Source organism: Clarias gariepinus, chromosome 11 (assembly GCF_024256425.1).
Source record: "Clarias gariepinus isolate MV-2021 ecotype Netherlands chromosome 11, CGAR_prim_01v2, whole genome shotgun sequence".
NCBI classification, from domain to species: Eukaryota; Metazoa; Chordata; class Actinopteri; order Siluriformes; family Clariidae; genus Clarias; species Clarias gariepinus.
In genome coordinates this window covers 1,688,918-1,702,500 of record NC_071110.1, presented here as the reverse complement: position 1 = coordinate 1,702,500, position 13,583 = coordinate 1,688,918, and the positions used below count along the sequence as shown (strand labels likewise).

Genomic DNA, 13,583 nt, shown 5'->3' with positions numbered 1-13,583 from the left:
TGTGTGTGTGAGAGAGAGAGAGAGAGAGAGAGTGAGATCTCCGACCTGTCCTTCAGCTCTCAGAGCGCATGCTGTGCGGGATGAAGCGCAGACACACACACACTGTGTGAGGAGATCCAGAGCGATCAGTGCTGCGGCTTAATGAGATCTGTTCCAGTCTCCACACACACACACACACACACACCAGATCCCATTATCCTAACAGGTTCCGCGTGCCCGTGTTCCATTTAAACGCCGGAGCGGAAAAAATAAACTTTTACGCAAATATTAATTTATTCTCTGTAACTTTAAAATTGAATCACTTCAGAAGATTCCGCAGAAAATATCAGCTTTATTCCCGGAGCTGGGCTTCTCCTCCAGGCAGGACTTCTGTCTCCTCAGGCATCTCAGAGGACATCTGAGGACACATGCCTCCCTCTGTCCCTCTGTGTGTCCTCATCATCAGACCCGTCCTGTACATTTTACTGATCTCTCTCTCTCTCTCTCTCTCTCTCTATTTCTTCTTCCTTCCTTTCTTTAATAATAATGTAATGTGAGGAATATTATTTATTTATTTTAATTTGTTAAACATGTGCAAAGTCTGATGTCATTCATTACAATCATTTATTTTTTCTATCCTGTTTATCCTGTGTCGGTCCGAGCAGGGCTGTACTGTGCGATTAATTGAAATCGTATAGAAATCACGATAAATATGCACGATTTCTAAATTACCTTGCAGCTCGATTTTTTTGCGTGCTCCCGACTTTTCCTGCAGTATGATATTTGAACCGATCACAACACAGTGCGCTTAAACAGAGCGCGAGAACAGGAGACTGAGACTAACGACAGATAGGCTGCAGAAACAGGGATGATGAGTTCAGCACAGGAGGACTTGGTGCCCAAAAATAAGTCAACACCTGTGGTGTGGGATTACTTTGGATACAGGAATGATGATGTATCACAGAGCCAGGTAATTTGTGAGATCTGTCAGTCTGTCCTTGCGGCGAAACAGTCTATTGTCCATATCGCACAGCCCTAGTCCTGAGGGGCCTGGAGCCTATAACAGGAAATTTAGGACACGAGGCAGGCAACACCCTGAATGGCTCATTGTAGTGAATACACTCGAACGCACCGATCATACACTCTCACACACCGATTATACACCAATCATACACTCTAACGCACAGATCATACACTACACCTCATGCCTTTGGACTGTGGGAGGAAACCAGATAACCCAGAGGAAACACACCAAGAACAGTGGGAACATGCAAACTCAACACACACACACACACACACACACAAAGACAGATCGGAGGCTAGATCTGAGCCCACAACTCTGTTGGTGTGAGGTGACAGTGTTAACCACTGACCCACACACACTCACACACTCATTGTCTATACTGACTTATACTGTATACAGGGTTGAGGGGGCCTGGAGCCGTGGGGTACACCCTGGATGGGGTGCCAATCCATCGCTGAGCACACCCACATACCCACACACCCACATACTTATACACCCACACACACACACACACACACACACTACAGGCAAATTATAAATTAGTCCAATCTGGAAAGGACCTCACAGGGGAAAACATACAAACTCACTCACACACACACACACACACACACTGGTTCCCTGAGGCAGGAATTGATCACAGATTCTGGAAGTGTGAGGTGACAGTACTAACTGCCAAGACACACTATTTTAAATGTTTCTTGATTTAATTCATTTGCAAAAACTATAAATAAAATGTTTTAAGTCTAACAATCACTTTTCTTAAGCTATTTTCCTGCGTAGAACCAGGAACTACATCTCCCACAATCCTCCTGAGACTGCGCATGCGTACACGGAGTTTGAGTCGTTACGTGGATTGTGCGCACGCGCGTCTTTCCGCACTGTTATTTATTTATTTATTTTTTTTGTCCTCCCACAAAGCCGCAAAGCAACAACAGGAGACTCGCCCTGCCTCGGTGTATAACGCGTTATAACGCTGTAGGACCCTGACAGCCACCTGACACGCGCTTCCTCATGGAGCTGAAGGACACCTGAGCGCTTTTACACCGCCGGGGTCGGACACGGAGCGCGCGAGGCCGAGAGGAGCTCTGAGGGGTGACAGGGGGGCACAAACTACTGCGCACCCGCCTGGTTCAGGGGAATAAAGGGCTGAGAGACGCCCTGAGCCTGCAGCATGGCGCATCTGCGGGCTATTAACCAGGTAACTGTCTCTAATCACACACACACACACATCAGTTACCCCTCAGTGTGTGTGTGTGTGTGTGTGTGCACAGAGAACATTCAGTCTAGTGTCTCACATGTCTTCCTGGTTTATCACATCACTGTACATTGTGTTTACTGTAAATAAGTGCACTAGTGTAGTGTATAGGGCATGTAGGGCACTCCACAGGGGGTAAAACCAGCACTTCAAACCCTCTGTAGGGCACTAGGGATCATTTACCCCCCTCACTACACAGTGCATCTATAAAGACAATAAAGACAATGTCCTCCTGACCTTTATACAAAGATCACAGTTTTATAAAGCACACTGTAAACCGTGAGGCTAATAACGCATCTCGTGCACTACACAGTCAGGTTATTAAGCTTCATAAGGACTGTAGGTCACTATTTAGTAGGAATCAGCAATGTCGATTCGTACCTCAGCATACGAGTTTAATCCATCCCGAAGGCGAGTTCTTAAGGTGAAATTTCGTATTGTGAAACACATTGTTCCATTGGAAATAATGTAAATGCAAATAATCCGTTCCAGCCACACAAAAATATTACCAATGTTACCAATTTCCAACACTATCATCATATTTTTGCATATAAAAACAATTAAAACATTTAGCAAAGACATTTAAATGAAGTACAAATAATAAATAAATAGACATTAAGCCTCATTTAACATTAATTTATGAATCCTCTCTGCACAGGCTGCTTTAAAATAAACAAACTGAAAGCGGCTCCCTTTTCTTCTTGCACCATCCCTGCTAACATTCTTGGGACCCTTGGCGCTGTGTCTTCATTAAATCTCACACAAAATGCCAAAAATAGCACAAAAAACTACGTGAACTCACTTTGCTTGGCTTTACACTGACGTAAACTAGTTTTGAACGGCTCCAGGACGTAAACACGACTTATCCGGCGCTCGATTCATGTTCAGTTTGATTGTATGCCGAGGCAAATTTCTTGCAAAATTTCACAAATTTGTGAGGCTGGGCGTTTGCATGCGAGGTACCACTGTATCCCAATTCAATATTACACATTCTCCCTGATTATGTCAGAAATTTTGTTAGTTTAAAAAAAAATAAAATTTTGAATTGAGTGTAGCCCGTTGCTTATAATAGTTTTCTCACTCAAAAAATAAGCTCAGCATTTGAACATTTAAACAAATACAAGAGTTTAACATTTAACTACAAATGAAAAAGCTACATTGTTGCTGAGCAGTGCGTATCCCTTTGATGTCATTCGATATGGTTGATTATTATTTCTAAACATACTCGGCAAATCATTCAGTCCGACCACACGTGATGTCCGTGTGGGAATAGTTTATAGAGTACCGTCTGTCACCTTTTCCGCCTGAGACGCCTCCGAAGTCTCAAAACTAAACCTGGACGCTTGTGGTGTTTTGTGACCGGGTGTCAGTGTGTGTGTTGAGTCGATTCGAGACTGATTTGCTCAGAGAGTTTGATCGGGGGCTTTTTAATGCACGTGACTCGTGATAACGTATCCCCATTAACATGCGTCACAGAATTGTTTGGATATCTGTAAACAAAATGTGTTACACAGTGATACACTAAGTGATACACTAAGGAAGGCGAAAGTTTCTTAAAGAGAATCGTTACTGATGACGAGACACGGATTCATCACTACGAGTCTGGAAGTAAACGGAACAAAGTCTGGAACGGAAACGTCCTTAGTCACAGACCGAGAAAAAGTTCAAAAGTCGACCATCAGCTGGAAAATTCATCAACGTGTATGGAATTCTCATCTCAAGGTCCAGAAGTATTGGAACATAATCAGAAAAATAGGGTCCAACAGTGCTCGTTACAGTGAGACGCTTATTGCAGAGCTGAAGACTAAACCTTAGATCAAACACAGAGGTTAGTGGAATCACCTGTCTCTTATTTATGATTGTGTGTGTGTGAGCGCAGAATGCTCGTCTGGACCCAGAGGAGTACTTTACTAAGCAGGAGCGGATCGGGAAGGGTTCCTTCGGCGAGGTCTATAAGGGCATCAACAACCGCACTAAAGAGGTCGTGGCCATCAAGATCATTGACCTGGAGGAGGCCGAGGACGAGATCGAGGACATCCAGCAGGAGATCACCGTCCTCAGCCAATGTGACAGCCCCTTCGTCACCAAATACTACGGCTCCTATCTCAAGGTACACACACACACACACACACATCAGGCTCATGTATACATGACGCTTTTTTTTTTTGGTTTGTTTAATGCATTTGAATCACCAGTAGAAGTCGACTCATTCAACTCCCAAATGATTCATTGCCATTTTTATTCCTAAACTTTAAAAAGTTGAAGATATTGTGACCGGTGTTTGCCCTTTTTTTGTATCTGAAATTCTTTAACAGTCCTATTTTACCTCCTAATAAACAGATTATTTGCATAAAATATATGTAAATAGCTGTAAAATGATCACACTGATACACACTCCTGTTTTGTGTGTGTGTTTACAGGGAACTAAGCTGTGGATCATTATGGAATATTTGGGAGGAGGATCTGCTTTAGATCTTGTAAGTAAAAATAGTCTGAAAATAGAAACTGAAAATATAAAAGTGGAAGGAAAAAATGAGACTTAACTTTCTGAACTGTGTGTGTGTGTGTGTGTGTGTGTGTGTGTGTGTGTGTGTGTGTGTTCATTTTGCAGCTCCGCCCTGGGCCGCTGGAGGAGACCTACATTGCCACAATACTAAGGGAAATTCTGAAGGGTTTGGAGTATTTACACTCGGAAAGGAAAATTCATCGTGACATTAAAGGTGAGGCTGGTGAACACGCTGGTGAACACGCTGGTGAACACGCTGGTGAACACGCTGGTGAACACACTGACGGACACGCTGGTGAACACACTGACGGGTGTTTACTTAGTATAACTACGGATCTCACAGTTTTTTGTTTATCAGTTTGCATTATAATGTAACACAAAGTAGAGTCTCTCCATCCATCCAATCTCTTCATCCATTGATCCATCATTCATCCATCCACTGACCAGTCCCCCATCCATCCATCCATCCATCCACTGACCAGTCCCCATCCATCCATCCATCCATCCATCTATCAACCAACCAATCAATCCATCCATCCACTGACCACCCAATCCATCCATCTCTCAACCAATCTCTGCATCTATTCATCCATCCATCAACTAACCAATCTCTTCATCCATTCATCTATTTATTCACTGACCAACCAATCAATCCATTAACCAATCTTTCCATCCATCCATCCATCGACCAGTCCCCATCCATCCATCCATCCATCCATCCACTGATCAACCAACCAACCAATCAATCCATTTATTCATTAACCAATCTCTCCATCCATCCATCTATACATCCACTGGCCATTTATCCAATCTCTTCATTCATCCATTCATCCCTCCATCCACTGACCACTCCCCCATCCATCCATCCATCCACTGACCAACCAATCAATCCATCCATCCATCAACCAATCTTTTCATCCATCCATCCATCCACTGACCAGTCCCCATCCATCCCTCCATCCACTGACCAACCAATCAATCCATCTATTCATCAGCCAATCTCTTCATCCATCCATCCATCCACTGACCAGTCCCCATCCATCCATCCATCCACTGACCAATCCATCCATTCATCAACCAATCTCTTCATCCATCCATCCATCCATCCATCCACTGACCAACCAACCAATCAATCCATCCATTCATCAACCAATCTCTTCATCCATCCATCCATCCACTGACCAGTCCCCATCCATCCATCCATTCACTGACCAATCCATCCATTTATCCATCCACTGACCAACCAACAAATTAATCCATCTATCAACCAATCCATCTATTTATCAACCAATCCATTCATCCACTGACCAGTCCCTTATCCATTTATCCATCTATCCACTGACCAACCAATCAATCCATCCATTCATCAACCAATCTCTTTATCCATTCATCCATTCATTCATCCATCTATCCATCCATCTATCCACTAACCAATCAATCAATCTCTTCAATCATCCATCTATCCACTGACCAGTCCCCCTATCCATCCATCCAATCTCTTTATCCATCCATCCATCCATCCATCCATCCAATCTCTTCATCCATCTATCCATCAATCCATCCATCCATCCATCCAATCTCTTTATCCATCCATCCATCCATCCATCCATCCATCCACTGACCAACCAATTAATCAATCAATCCATCCATCCATCAACCAGTCTCTCCATCTATCCATCCATCTATCCATCCAACCATCCATCTACTGACCAGCCCCTTTATCCATCCATCCATTTGCCCACTGAACCATAGGTCTGTCCATCTATTTGTTCACTCACTAACCGATCCGTCTATGTATTTATCTATCCACCCACTGACTAATCTGACTGTCGATCCATCCATTCACCCACTGACCCATTTCTGTGTATGTGTGCGTGTGTGTGTGTTATAGCTGCCAACGTGTTGCTGTCTGAGCAGGGGGACGTGAAGCTGGCGGACTTCGGCGTGGCCGGTCAGCTCACAGACACACAGATTAAGAGGAACACGTTTGTGGGAACTCCATTCTGGATGGCACCAGAGGTCATCAAACAGTCCTCTTACGACTTCAAGGTGGGTCAAAAGTCACATCAGGTCAACAGGTGTATTTGGGTTTTTATGGTACTTGTTTTGAAAGTTGTTGGTTGTTGCAGTAAACGAGACAAAAATTTTATTCAGAAACTTAAACCCATGTGTGAAGCTTAAACTCCTCCCCCAACTCCTCCCCTTGTGTCCAGGCTGATATCTGGTCGCTGGGCATCACCGCCATCGAGTTGGCTAAGGGAGAGCCGCCGAACTCGGACCTGCACCCCATGCGTGTGCTCTTCCACATCCCTAAAAACACGCCCCCTACGCTGGAGGGCTCCTACAGCAAACCCTTCAAAGAGTTCGTGGAGGCGTGCCTCAACAAAGATCCCCGATTCGTAAGTATTACGCACGGAGCGGGTGTCCTGGTGTGTATCGTTAACCACGGAATCTCCAGTGAAGGTGTCTCCTCTCACACAGAGACCCACGGCTAAAGAGCTGCTAAAGCACAAGTTCATCACACGCTACACCAAGAAGACCTCGTACCTGACCGAGCTGATCGACCGCTACCGACGCTGGAAGTCCGAGGGCCACGGGGAAGAGTCCAGCTCCGACGACTCTGACATGTACGCCAGCCCTTCATCTGTCTGTCTGTCCGTTTGTCCATCCAGTCGTCCAACCATCCGACCATCAACCCATTCCCTCACACTTGTCCTTATATCCATTCCATGCACCCACCAATCCATGAATCTACTCTTCCACCTACCAGTCCATGCTCACACCTAGAGCACCCTCCACAATTATTCGCACCCCTGGTTAAGATGTGTTCTTAGGCTTTTAATAAATTATTTTATTATTGCAGAAGCTTAATCTTACACTGAAAATCTCACCTTTAATTAATTTTTTTTGTGAAAGGTTGATGAGAGTATTTAGAAACTCTTAAGTAATAATTCATGACTTTCTCTTATCCACTCTTCAACCTGGGAAAGACAAGCGAACACACCATTCAAGTAAAGCAGATGTGTACAAAATATTAACATCAGGGGTGCCAATTATTGTGGCACACATGATTACATGTTTAAAAAATATTCTTCATATAACTAATTGTACTTAAAGGTTGGATTTTTCTCCTTTTTTTTTTCCATTGTGGTTGTATATTGTTAAAAAAACTACAAAAATGTATTAGAAGCCTACGAACGCATCTTAACCAGGGGTGCCAATACTTGTGGAGGGCACTGTACATATTCATACATCCATATATTATCTGTTCATCTATCCATTCCTCCACTGACCCATCCATCATTAAATCCACACATCCATCTATCCATCTCTTGGACCATTGGCTCTTCTGTCTATTCATCCACTCATTTATTCATCCATTCATCTACTACTACTTCTATCTATCTATTTATTTATTTATCCATCAACACACACATTCATCTGTCCATCAATAAATATGTCCACTGATTAATCTATCTTTAACATCATGGACATTCACACACTGATCCTTCACCCATCCATCTCTCTATCCATCACACTTCATCTGTCCATCTCTGTCTCTCTCTTCACACACTCGGCTTTAGATGGAAACGCCTTCACTGATAGTATAATTTTTTTTAACTCTTTGAGTCATCTAGATTGGATACAAACTTCAAACATGGTTATCAAGTATTTATTAATTTATTTGTTGTAATTGAAAGTCTGATTAAGCTTTAAATCAGATTACACTCTCTTTTTTTTTTCTTTCTCCCCCCCCCCCTCCTTCCATGAACAGGGACGGAGACGGTGACGAGAGGGACCAGTGTCCTATGTGGACTTTCCCCACAGTGCGTCCCAGCTCCATGAATAAACTCCAGAAAGGCTACGCTAACTCAGACTCGGAGGTGAGACACGTCCCCATTTGCTTTATCTTAATTCAATTCAATTCAATTCAATTTTATTTGTATAACACTTTTAACAATTGTCATTGTCCCAAAGCAGCTTTACACAATCAAAAGAATTATTTAAGTTTGTATGGAATTTGAATGTGTATGAATCAAAATGGTCAGGTAGTCCCTGGTGAGCAAGCCGAGGGCGACAGTGGCAGGGAAAAACTCCCTGAGTTGGTAATAGGAAGAAACCTTGAGAGGAACCAGACTCAACAGGGAACCCATCCTCATCTGGGTGAAACAGAGAGCAGGAATTGATCTGCATTCATACTGTGTGTTACTTGGCAGGCAGTTCAGCATAACAGTTGATGTTAATTGATGTTAGTATGGAGTCCAGTTAGTTATTGAAAACTCAGGTAGACTTGTATGAAGTTCCAGTCCTGAACTATCGAACAGTCAAGTCCTCAGAGAAACAGCTGCCAACACCAGTCGAGGCCAGAACCGTCTTCTAGGTAGAGAGAACCATCCCCAGACACGAGACGCATCCCAAAGAGACACACGGGGCATCCATGTGACGAGATCTCCAATCAGAAGAGGGGCACCAGAATGGGTCAGACAGGTCCGGAGGGCAGAGGGAGTCTGGATCACTGGCAGCTCAGGAACGACATGTGTAGCTCGACAGAGAGATGGTAGGAGAGAGAGGGGGAGAGAGGGAAGAGAAAGAGCAGGAGAGAGAGCAGAAGAGAAGAGATAACAGTTAGGTCTGGTCACAGTCATATAAAGTATAATGTAAATGTATATGTACTGTAGAGTGCAAGCAGAGACTTCGGCAGGACTAACTATGACAGCATAACTAAAAGGGAGAGCCAGAAGGAAACACAGACATGAGGGCTTCCTGAGATGTAAAGCAACCAATCACCTCGCCGTCAGCAAGCCTGAGTGATCAATGAGAGTGGGGAGGACAGCATCTAAACATACCAGTTTACCTAATACTCTACGTCCATGAGTCCCTTAGATCTGCTCCTTTACCTATGGCTAATCTATTTATAAAAATGCTTGATTAAATAAATAGGTTTTTAGCCTGGACTTAAACACTGAGACTGTGTCTGAGTCCCGAACACTAATTGGAGGACTATTACATAATTTCGGGGCTTTGTAAGAAAAAGCCCTGCCCCCAGCTGTATTTTTCATAATACGCGGTACTGACAAGCAGCCTGCATCCTTTGATCGAAGTAGGCGTAGCGGATCGTAAGCAGTTCACTCAGATACTGCGGTGCAAGACCATTTAATGCTTTATATGTCAAGCGTTGTATTTTAAAATCAATGCGAAATTTCACAGGGAGCCAATGCAGTGAAGATAAGATGGGTGTAGTGTGCTCATATCTTCTGGTTCTAGTGAGGAATCCCGCTGCTGCATTCTGAACTAGCTGAAGCTTGTATATGCATCATCAACCAGACAGTAAGGCGTTACAATAGTCCAACCTGAAGGTGATAAAAGCATGAACTAGTTTTTCTGCATAGTTTAGCGACAATATATTTCTTATCTTGGCAATATTTCTGAGGTGAAAGAATGCTATGCTGGTGATATTATCTACATGAGCTTCAAATGAAAGACTGGAATCTATAATCACACAGAGGTCTTTTACTGTTACACTTGATGGAACAGAAAGGCCATCTAAAGTTACAGAGTGATCTAGAATCTTACTTCTAGCTGTATGCGGTCCTATGACTAGAACTTCTGTCTTATCTGGATTAAGCAGAAGGAAATTAATTAGCATCCAATTTCTTATGTCCTGCACACATTGCCCAACTTTAGTAAGCTGGTTTATCTTATCAGGTTTTGCTCAGACATATAACTGTGTGTCGTCAGCATAACAGTAAAAACTAATACCATGCTTACGGATTATGCTGCCCAGAGGAAGCATGTAAAGGGAAAAAAGCAGTGGGCCTAAAACTGAACCCTGTGGAACACCAAACTCCACTAGAGAACATTCAGAATAATCACCATTTAAGTCTACATACTGATACCGATCGGTCAAATAGGATCTGAGCCAGGAGAGGGCTGTAACCTTAATTCCTACTACATTTTCTAATTTGTGAAGAAGAATACTATGATCAATGGTGTCAAAAGCTGCACTGAGGTTGAGTAATACAAGCATGGTTACACAACCTTGATCAGAGGCCAATAGGAGGTCATTTACTAGTAGTACTTTGGTTCTTATGATCTGATTGGACAATACTGATTGGACGATAGGGAGATACTTTTATATTTATATATATATATATATATATATATATATATATAATTTGTGTTTATTGCTTTGATTAGCGAGTCTTGTGCCTTGTGTCTCAGTTTGAGTCAAGTCAGCTTTTATAGTTATTTCAATGACATACAGTTCAGTACACAGTAAAATGAAACAACGTTCCTCCAGGACCAAGGTGCTACATGCAACATAAATTAACAGAAACTAGATAAGACAAAAACCTAATTAGCCTAATTAGCTAAGACAATAAATAATAAATAAAGGCCAGGGGTAGCTCAGCGGTTAAGGCATTGGACTACGGTTTGGAAGATCCCAGGTTCAAACCCTACAACCACCAAGTTGCCACTGTTGGGCCCTTGAGCAAGGCCCTTAACCCTCAACTGCTCAGATGTGTAATCAGATAAAAATAAAAAAATGTAAGTCGCTCTGGATAAGAGCGTCTGCCAAATGCCTAAATGTAAATGTAAATTAACAAAACTATCAAGGAACTATACAAAAAGACAAAATAGACAACATAAAGTGCATGTGAAAATGAAAAAAACTTTTCTTACTGTCATGACTGGGGTTATATTCTACACAAAACTACAGCTGCACACACAGCGCGTACATTTTCTACACATGAAGTATTACTAGTCACTGGTATCACAGCTTTGTGAGCACATTCTTTATAGATGTTTTACAGATTTGAGTTTGAGGCTTAAAGAATTAAAGCAGTTACTCATGCTGGCATGATGCGACTCTAAACTGACTGATGTGACTCTGATGTGACTCTGATCCTCTACACAGGCAGCTGAGACGGTGAAGAGGCAGCCAAGGTCTCAGTGTCTATCTGCACTCGTCTCACCCGTGTTCAGAGAGGTAACACTCGCTAACACCACCAGTGTGACGGCTGACTCATCAGGAAATCTTATAGCTAGCGGTTAGCGTTGTGTAAACTGCATGTCTACATTATCGTGTGTGTGTGTAGCTAAAGGAAAAGCGGCGGGCGAGCGGTGGAGGAATTGGGGCCATAGAGGAGCTGGAGAACGCCTTTAATCTGGCAGAGGAGTCGTGTCCCGGCATCTCAGACCTGCTAGTCACACACGTGATGGAGAGAGTGTGTCGGTGAGTCACGCGCAACTCCACTAAATATTAGCATCATTATCTAAACTGTATATGGAACCAATCTCTACATGTGTTGTACAGTCAGGAGTGTTTTGTTTCTTTAAAACTTCAAAAAGCTTCACTGATCAGGAAAGGAAGGAAGGAAGCACTTAAAGTTTTTGTTCTTTTGAGGAAGATTGGACAAGAAAGTCGGCTTTAATGTCTTAAAACAAAAAATAGACACTGTAGTGCACCAAATACCAATATTTACAATTCTATACAATATTTTCAGTGTGTAAGTGAATGTGTGAAATGTCCAAATTCTGGTATAGTGTGTGTGTGTGTGTGTGTGTGTGTGTGTGTGTGTGTGTGTGCTCGGAAAAAAATTATTTTAATAAATCAGTCCAGGAGCACGATGATGGAAAATGTCTGTTCTGTAAAGATGTCCTGATGGTGAATCATCCTAATTTCCTTAACAAAACAGAGTTCACAGTCCAATACAGTGGAAAACAGCTCTAAGACAAAGTGGCTCCTTCACCAGCCTGGCTTGTTTTAATTTCTCTCTTTAAAAAAAAAAAAGGGAAAAAATCCTTAGCTCATGGTGTACCCGGAAGCGTAAAGTCCGAAGATGTTGAAAAAAAGCTTAATCACACAGCTCTGACACTGTAGACTCCTCCTATATGTTACATAATCGTTAAAGAAAACTTCACAGCAAATATTACACACGTCCCTGTGAGTGAGTTACTGTTGCCTTGGAAACGATAACGGATCAGGAGCAGGGCATTAATATAAAACCTGCGCTCCTGTCAGAGCTGTAGGGAATTAATCAACACATTCTGACCAATCAGAGCTCTTGATTCAGCAGCGCAGTGTTACAGGTGATGTTTGATTAGGACATGACAGATGAGTATTATTATTATTATTATTATCATTATTATCATTAATAACTCCTTTATAAACTTTTTGTGCCTAATCACTTCCTGTTTTCACTCCTCAGGTTTGCACTGAACAGCAACGGGAACACGACCCCGTCGTCACGGTGAAGCCCCTCCTGACCCCCCGGCTTTGACCTCTGACCCCTGACTACCTGTGTATTGACACCACACCCCGCCCCCTTCTAGTGTACCGCGTGTCATGTTGTCATACCCCGCCCCCCTCCTGGTTCTTTCCAGCGTGCAGATGTTTTACTGAGTTGTAATGAAATATTTTTACAGGTTCTTTATAGAGCGGAGATATTTAAGAGACAAAGCCATGTCACTGAGCTGTGTTTACTTGTTACACTCGTTACACCCCAATCCTGATAAAACCTCACACACACCTACGCTCTGCCTCAGACCTTTATTCTCCAGTGGTTTCTGAATGATTATTTACGTTTATTGCTGCTAAACCAACTCGGTGCCTGTCAGTCACAGAGAAGGGGGCGTGGCCTCTACCTATTAGCTGCTACTTAACTGGCTAGTTTAGCCAGTCTTGAGCTCATGGCGTTCTTGGTTAAATTTTAATAAGCTAACTTATTACAGCATATGAATTTAATTAGTTCTGGAGTTTTTAGGGTGAAAATTTGTATTGTGATAAAAACGAATGCAAATGCAGATAATCCAGA

The 13,583-nt window shown here is 42.7% G+C and overlaps 2 protein-coding genes across 2 annotated transcripts in view; one reads left to right on the top strand and one right to left on the bottom strand.

Moving 5' to 3' along the window:
• Positions 1 to 92, bottom strand: part of bokb (BCL2 family apoptosis regulator BOK b) — a 9,960-nt gene extending 9,868 nt beyond the window's left edge. Inside the window, exon 1 of the mRNA XM_053507529.1 lies at positions 1 to 92. This exon is cut by the window's left edge and continues 227 nt beyond it. The gene's annotated coding sequence lies outside the window, so the exon portion shown is untranslated.
• A 1,788-nt stretch (positions 93 to 1,880) lies between these two features.
• On the top strand, positions 1,881 to 13,301 carry stk25b (serine/threonine kinase 25b). The gene is made up of 11 exons (XM_053507528.1): positions 1,881 to 2,201; positions 4,138 to 4,368; positions 4,679 to 4,735; positions 4,870 to 4,978; positions 6,656 to 6,813; positions 6,978 to 7,163; positions 7,246 to 7,391; positions 8,540 to 8,648; positions 11,684 to 11,755; positions 11,865 to 12,001; positions 12,978 to 13,301. Exons 1-11 carry the CDS (start codon positions 2,175 to 2,177, stop codon positions 13,021 to 13,023), a joined length of 1,278 nt encoding a protein of 425 aa, XP_053363503.1. The 5' UTR covers positions 1,881 to 2,174; the 3' UTR covers positions 13,024 to 13,301.
• The last annotated feature ends 282 nt before the right edge of the window (positions 13,302 to 13,583 follow it).